Source organism: Gekko japonicus, unplaced genomic scaffold (genome assembly GCF_001447785.1).
Source record: "Gekko japonicus isolate JY-2015 unplaced genomic scaffold, Gekko_japonicus_V1.1 scaffold1267, whole genome shotgun sequence".
Classification (NCBI taxonomy): domain Eukaryota; kingdom Metazoa; phylum Chordata; class Lepidosauria; order Squamata; family Gekkonidae; genus Gekko; species Gekko japonicus.
The window spans coordinates 451,415-459,487 of NW_015165275.1; the positions used below are offsets into that span (position 1 = coordinate 451,415).

Consider the following 8,073-nt stretch of genomic DNA (forward strand, 5'->3'; position numbering starts at 1 on the left):
AGAAGAAGAAGAAGAAGAAGAAGAAGAAGAAGAAGAAGAAGAAGAAGAAGAAGAAGAAGAGATTGGATTTATACCCCGCCCTTCACTTGGAGTCTCAGAGCGGCTTACAAACTCCTTTCCCTTCCCCTCCCCACAACAGACACCCTGTGAGGTGGGTGGGGCTGAGAGAACTCTGACACAAACTGCTCTTTTTCAAGGACAGCTGTGCCAGAGCTTGTGACTGACCCAAGGTCACATCAGCAGGTGCAAGTGGAGGAGTGGGGAATCAAACCAGGTTCTCCCAGTCTGCACACTTAACCACTACACCAAACTGGCAAGGGGGAATCATGGGACCCACATGGAGAAAAGCTACTTATGGCAATACAGTGTAGTGGTTAGAGTGCCAGAATAGAACCTGGGAGATTCGGGTTTAAATCCTCAGTTTGTTATATTCATCATATTTCATTTCATTTATACCCCATATTTCTCCCCAGTGGGGACTCGAGGTGGCTCGCATCATTCTCCTCTCCTCCATTTTATCCTCACAGGAACCCTGTGAGGTAGGTGAGGCTGAGAGAGCGTGACAGGCCCAAGGTCACCCACCAAGAGTCCATGGAACGAGTGGGGATTCGAACCTGGGTCTCCCGGATCCTAGTCCGACACGCTAAACCACTACACTATGCTGACTTGCTGAGTCACTTTCAGCCAGTTAGTTCTCTTTCTCTGATCTACCTGATCAGCGTTCTCGTGAGGATAAAATAAGGAAATGAGAGCCATGCATGGCGTGCTGACATCATCAGAGGAAATGCGAGATGAGAAACCCGTTAGGAAGTCAGACAGACAGACACGGGAGGGCTGCAAAGAGGAGTGACCGCGACTGAGGGAAAGGGGCATGGTTTAGTGGCAAAGCACCTGCTCTGTATGTAGAAGGGCCCAGGTTCCATCCCTGGCATCTGCAGCTAACCGGATGGGAAAGCTCAACCTGAAATCCCAGGGAGCCATTGCCATTCAGAGTAGAAAATGCAGACACATGAGCCTTATACTGAATCAGATCCTTGGTCCAGCAAGGTCAGGGTCACCTACTCGGACCAGCAGTGGCTGTCCAGGGCCACAGTCTTTCATGTCACCTGCTAGCTGATCCTTTTTACCTGGGGATGCTGGGGATTGAACGTGGGACCTTCTGCATTCCAAGCAAGTGCTCTGCCCTTAGGTAGATAAACGGTCTCACCGAGTAGGAAGCGGTTTCATGTGTTCAGGACAGGAACTGGGCAAGACTGAATGCAAAAGCTGTTAGGAAGAAACCATCCCAGTAACAGTAATAACCATCAAGTGCCACATGGTAATCCCATTAAATGCCCACAGAAGCTCTTCACGGGTTTATAGTCATCCCATGTACTTTAAGCCAAGGGCCTCAAAGCTTATTCTAGTGGGTGGATTGCACTCTCTCCCAAATCGGGAAATTGTGACCCAAATGCAAAATCCAGCTCTCCTGAGTACAGAATGCTGACAAACTGGTGTACTAGGGAAAATGACAGCAAGAACATGAAGATCACTCGGTAGACCCTCTCAAACCCAACGCCAGGAGACAATACCAAGGAAAGGCCCTTGGTCTCTACGCCCTGTTTGTTGGCCCTTCTAGGGAAACGAAGGAGGAGGAGTTAGTTTTATACCCTGCTCTTCAGTACCCAAAGGAGCCTCGGAGCAGCTTACAATCTCCTTCCCTTCTTCTCCCCACAACAGACACCCCGTGAGGCAGGTGGGGCTGAGAGAGTTCTGAGAGCCCTGTGACTGACCTAAGGTCACCCAGCTGGCTTCCTCTGGAGGAGTAGGGAATCAAACCCAGTTCTCCAGATTAGAGTCCGCCACTCTCACTAATTCAGCTTAGAGGGAACACTGGTCATGTTTGTTTTGTGTATTTGGTCCTATATAACGTGGACTGTATGGCATTCTACCCCACTGAAGCCCCTCCCCTCCCCCAAACCACTCCCTCCCCAGGCTCCACCCCCCAAATCTCCATGTATTTCCCACCCCAGAGCTGGCCACTCTGGCTGTAACGCATAGAGACTGGATGTCAAAGAGAATGAACATCTCAACGTAGCCCTGTGATTTAGTGGTTAACACATTGCTTGGGAACAGGTAAAGAAACCCTTCATTTCCACACATCTGCTTGAAAAGGAATGCTTCCCTTACAGATAACAGTTCACCTGTAACACTGCCACTGTCAAAAATCTGCATGAGAGGCAGGATCCGATGCGAGTGACCAACAGAAGGATCCCTGTTGCAAATCAATGACTCCAGAACTGTTCTTTGTACACCTGGAAATGAAGAATTACCAAAGGTCCGGTCCAACATGGTATCCTCAGTTGCGTGTACGGTGGTCTGTAAGAGCCTCCGAGGAAATTGATCATGATTCCAAAAGCCATTAACAGGATACCAATAAGTATCTGAGTGATCTGTTAAGAGGGTAATAAACACAGTGTCACGGTCGCATCAACAGTCCATACCCTGGCTTACCAATGGGTGCTTCAAACAGGTGGACTACATTATTTGGGGATGCTTTTTGAGACTTTTATGCATGAAGTCCGGCTCCCATCTTTGACTGGCTGCAGGTGAACAAGTCTGGAAAGCAGTGCATGCCCTGGAAAGGGCTGAGAGAGGCCTCATTCGTTTAGTCCAAGAAATGACCCACACCTGTCTCTGCAGTGGGTAAGTGTGGGGATTCTGAGATTCAAGATTGATGTTCATTTTGCAAACACAAGAGCCACATTAGTAAAAGAAAAATATCTTTACTACAAAACAAAATAAAGCATGGGTATGGTACTTTGGATAAAAGAAATAAAATGAAAAGGTTACATACTTGCAGTTACTTTCAGTACTAAATGCTAACAGCTACATCTTTCTAACTATGTTGGCTTCTAGAGGGGAGCTTCCAGTCCGCTTCACACAAAGAGCCATAAACCTTGTGAATACATTAATGCTAGATCAAAGCATTTCCACAAGCAAGTTGTTAGTTGACCAATACAAAGGTTACAGGTCACTTCATTAGGCTAAACAACTCCCACAAACTTTCCCGCCGTAGAATACATTATGTAACGTAACATCCGGTTTCCTAACAAACAACACTTAAGTCTGTAATGACTGAAGTGTAAGCAACTTGAAACTCCAACAGTAAGAGCTGAACGAAAGGGCATCCATGATTCATAAGCTTGCCACCTCCAGAGTGGGAAATTCCTGGAGATCTGGGGACAGAGCCTGGGGAGGGACGGGTTCAGAGAAGGGGGGAGGGACCTCAGCAGGGTGTAACGCCACAGAGTCCACCCTCCAAAGCAGCCCTTTTCTCCAAGGGAATTTCTGTAGTCTGGAGATCAGTTGCGATTCCAGGAGACTGCCAGACCCCAACTGGAGGTTTGCAACCCTATCCATGAAAAAAACAATCAGGAATTCTGAATCTATGACAAGTATTGATCTGACAAAGCAAAAAGTGGAAGCGCCTTTGGCTTTCTCCTCTGCTGTTGGTTTAAACTCCGTGGCAGCGGTAGTGGTTCCACAGCTCACGGGCAGCCACATTTGCAAGGACCGTCCCCAGAAAGAACCAGATGGATTTCCATCCCTGGCATGAGGCCTGTGCACAGGAGCAGAGCTCCAGCAGTAAGGAGCCCAGGGGGCAGGCACATGCAACAAGCCCTGCCCCCTGCAGCCCTCAGTTGGGCCACAAGGAGCAAGAAGCAGCTAGGTATATTGCAGAACCCCCACCCACCCACCTTCAGGTACAAGCTCTCCCTCCTCTGTGAGGGCAGATCTGCACGTTCCCCCCCCCCATAGCTAGCAATCCAAAACAGTCCAGTGGCACCTTTAAGACCAAGTTTTATTCAGGCACAAGCTCTCCCTCCTCTGCGAGGACAGATCTGCATGTCCCCCTCCCCCAATAGCTAGCAATCCAAAACAGTTCAGTGGAGACTAAGTGGTGGGTGTTGCCTTCTGACACACTTCTGGTGATGTCAGGGGGTGTGGGATATGCAAATAAGTTAAGCTAATGAGCTCCTGCACCTCTTTTTCTACGAAATGACCCCTGGTGAGAACCCACTGCCAACCACAAGCCCCACCCGTCAAGGGCTTCACCCACATTCCTGAAACATGGGGCGGGTGCCACATTGGCGAACGGTGCTCAGGAGATCCACATGTGGCATGCTGAAGAGCTATGTGTGGCTCCCAAACCACTGAGAGAGTCTCGTCACTCTATAGTTTCACGAAGCAGGGAGGCTTTGCCCTGGGCTCCGCTGAGGGATGAACTAAAATAATGTCTTGTGTTTCCACAGGAGGAGGAGGAGGAGAAGGAGAAGAAAGAGCAGAAGCAGGGCCATAGCCAGAAGTGGGGCACATGGGGCACTGCCCCCTATCAATTCTGCTGTGTCCCTCACCCCAATCTCCCCCTTTAGATTAAATTAATTGCGAATTTCACTATTTCTTCAACTGCAACGTGCTGCGGCGCCTCCATACCATCCTGACCATGTCTGGTCGATTCCTTCCTCCCTCAGAAGGCTTCTTGTTGGGTTAGCTTGTAGCTGCACTCCTTAAATCCAGAGGACGTAGCTGCCTTTAATTCCATAGGTGTTGACCCAGGGCCCATGGCACAGTTATGGGTTCCACAGCAGGAAGGAGGGGCCGGGAACCCAGGGCTGTGCAAGGCAGTGGCCCATGTGCAGAGTGACTGTGTGGCTCTGCGCCGTCAAGGTGCCGCACTCCTTAGCAGAAACTTGCTGGGACTTTTCGTCATGCCCTTTGGTGGCGCTGGCCAACTGTCTGGCTGGCGGGACAGCCGCACTTTCTTTGCGCTCTCTTGCTGTTGTTTGAACAAAGCTCTTTCAAGCTGGCCGGAGAATTTAGACTCCTGAGGAATTTCGCTTCAAAAGGATCCCGTAGTTTCAGGGGTGGGCTGTAATTATTCCCCCCTTCTCTCTCTCTCACTTTCACTGGCTCCCATCAGCACAGAAAGGGGGGGGACAAAAAAAAAAAATGCCGAGCCAGGAAAGGAGAAGCATCGCTTCCAAGGTGCCTTCGAGGCAGGATGCCCACTCAGAAACACTTGAGGAGAGAAATTAGCTGGTCAGCCCAGCTAATTTAATTAAGGTAAAGGTAAAGGTTCCCTTGCTCGAAAGCCAGTCGAGTCTGACTCTAGGGTTATGGTGCTCATCTCCGTTTCAAAGCCGAAGAGCCAGCACTGTCCGAAGACGTTTCCGTGGTCATGTGGCCGGCATGACTAAACACCAAGCCGCACGGAACGCTGTTACCTTCCCACCAAAGTGGTACCTATTTATCTACTTGCAATTTCTTGCTTTCGAACTGCTAGGTTGGGAGGAGCTGGAACTAGAGATGGGAGCTCACTCCATCATGTGGCAACTCGGATCTTGAACTGCTGAACTACCGACCTTCCACAGCCTGCAGTTCAGCGTCTTAACCACTTGAGCCACCGCAGCTCCAATTAGCTCAGTTTAAATTAATTTCGTTTACATTTATTGGTTTTAATTAGTGCCCTGGCACCTCCTACCAAGAAAATTCCTGGCTATGGGGCTGAGCAGAAGGAAAGGGAGAAGAAAGAGAAGGAGGAGGAGGAAGAGAGAAGAGGAGGAGAGAAGAAGGAAGAGAAGCAGGAAGAGAAGATCAAGGAGAAGGGGAAGTGGGCCCTGCTCCCTGTGGCCAAAGACTGCTTTGATTCACCTCTACCTAAAAGCCATTATGGGTTCTGGCCCCATGTCTCACTAGATCTGCGGTGGACTCCATTCCAGGCCCTTCCAAAATATTTGAACATCTGGTTCATGACAGCTGCACAAAACTGGCAATCTGCCTCTCTTGTTCCGGCACACTTCCAAAGCCACTGGCAGCTGAGCCTGTCAAGGGGAGACCAGTAGCGATGTGCAAGCTGCCCACTCTTATCACCCACTAGCAGCCACCCAGTATGATCAATCCTGTTTGAGGACACCCCCAGATTCCCCAGCGCTCAGTCTGAAAACCACAGAAAAACCAGATCACATGGAAATGAATTCAAAAGGGCGCGAGGTAAGTCTTAGATCGCCAGCATCGATCCCGTTTCCCCTGAGCCGTGTACTCACCCCCAGGGCCAACGGCTCCCCCTTATAAAATCTCTTCAGCGGACCTGACTTGGAAGGCCTCATTCCAGCATCAGCCAAGAGCTGTGGTTGCTGAGGTCCAGTCTGAGTGGGGAGAATCCCTCCAGAGCTCTCAGGATCCATGGCGGGCAGGGGAGGGGACAGTGTCTGCAAGATCAAAGGACAGCCACTGTTAGAAGGGGAGAGGCGGGAAAGGCAAATGAAGAGAAATAAAAGGGAAGGTTTGTCACTACCCAGTGCTTAGATCCCAGGTGAGGAAAAGCAGAGGATGTGTGGATTAGGGTTCTTCTTCAGGACTGTTGGTTCCAGACCCTGTGTGGCTTTAATGGTCAATACCAGCACCTTTAACTCGAGCCCAGAAGCCTTCTTGGTCATGGCCCCGACCTAGCGGAACTCTCTGCCAAACAACATCAGGGCCCTGCAGGAACTGATGCAATTCCACAGGGCCCTGTAAGGCAGAGATGTTCTGCCGGGCTTTTCGTTGAGAGCAGCAAGAATAGGAAACGTCCACAAGGGCAGCCTTTCTCCTGGACCATAACACTGTCTTGATGAAAGAAGCACTTGGCGCCCTGACCCGGATAGCCCAGGCAAGCCCGATCTCACCAGATTTCAGAAGCTAAGCAGGGCCAACCCTGGCAAGTACTTAGATGGGAGACCTCTGGAGAATCCCAGGGCCAGGAGGCCAGAGGCAGGCGATCAAGCCACTTCTCTGAATGGCCTCCATGCCCCAGTAGGAGTCGCCAGAGGTCGCCATGACTTCCAGGCATGGACACAGGCATGTACATGCACACGCATGCACACAAATGCAAAAATACCCCCCAAAAGAGGCACTTGGCAATATTTTGTGGAACTCTTAAGTTTGCAGATCTGGTGTTGACAAGTGTGAGGGTCCCTCTGCCGCCCGGAAGAGCCTTCCCACTTCTGTTCCTTTAGGTGCAAGCTTAGAAAGAAACTACTGATTTCGGATTTAATTCAGAAATTTTACTTTCCCCCAGGGCCGGCTCGCTCATTAGGTGTTCGCCTAGAACGGGCCGGCCCTTAGGGGTGCAAAACTGCACCCGCCCCCCCACCAAAAGCCCCGCCCCCCAAAAGCCCTGCATTCCCGCAGCCGGGGAAGCTCTTTTGCGGAACCCGGCGCAAGGGGGGGTGTGTGTGCCAGAAGGGATCCTCGCCTAGGGTGCAAAATAAGCTGGGGCCTGCCCTGCTTCCCCCATTAACAACCCGGACACACACACACATAATGTATATACTATATAATATATTATATATTACATTAATATATCATATATAATATATACACATATTATATATAATATACACACACACAAATATATGTGTGTGTCTCTGTGTGTATAATTTTACTTCCTTTGTACCCCACCATTCTCCCCAATGGCGACCCAAAGTGCCTGACATCATTCTCCATTTTATTCCCACAACAACAACCCAGTGAGGTAGGTTAGGCTAAGTGTGACTGGCCCAAGGTCACCCAGCAGTCTTCTATACCCCAGTGGGGATTATTCGAACCTGGGTCCAACACTCTCCCTGCTAGAACGCCACCCTGTACCACTCGCATTCCTAGGTCTTTGACTGGGCCAAGATCCTCCCCCACTCTAAAACATCTGCAAGTGGGGACCCAGCAGCCATTCACATCTGTGTAGCCCCCAGACCAAGGCTTGCCGGTCCCCGCTGGCCACCGGTGGGGGATGGGAGGTCATAGCGTTGCCAGATCCAGGTTGGGAAACTCCCGGAGGTATGGGGATGAAGCCTGAGGAGGACAAGGACCTCAGAGGGGGAGACAATGCCACAGAGCCCGGCCCGCAGGCCCGTAGCTAACATGGGGCCCACGGGGCCCGGCCCCCTTGTGTTTCTTCTGGGCCCCCTCCCTTCGGGGCTGCCCCCAAAGTGCTCTAACTTACCACCTGCACTGTACTTCCATTTAATTAGCTGGCGGGCCCCCCCAAGGCCCCCT

At 50.7% G+C, this 8,073-nt stretch overlaps 1 protein-coding gene across 1 annotated transcript in view; it reads right to left on the minus strand.

Annotated features, from left to right (window-relative positions):
* LOC107109591 (membrane-spanning 4-domains subfamily A member 15-like) overlaps positions 1-6,242 on the minus strand; it is a 14,996-nt gene extending 8,754 nt beyond the window's left edge. The window contains exons 1-2 of the mRNA XM_015410256.1: positions 6,087-6,242; positions 2,313-2,432 (exon numbers count right to left, since the gene is read on the minus strand). Coding sequence (XP_015265742.1) covers positions 2,313-2,432; positions 6,087-6,227 — 261 coding nt within the window. The 5' untranslated portion in view covers positions 6,228-6,242. The remainder of the gene's footprint in view (positions 1-2,312; positions 2,433-6,086) is intronic.
* Between the last annotated feature and the right edge of the window lie 1,831 nt (positions 6,243-8,073).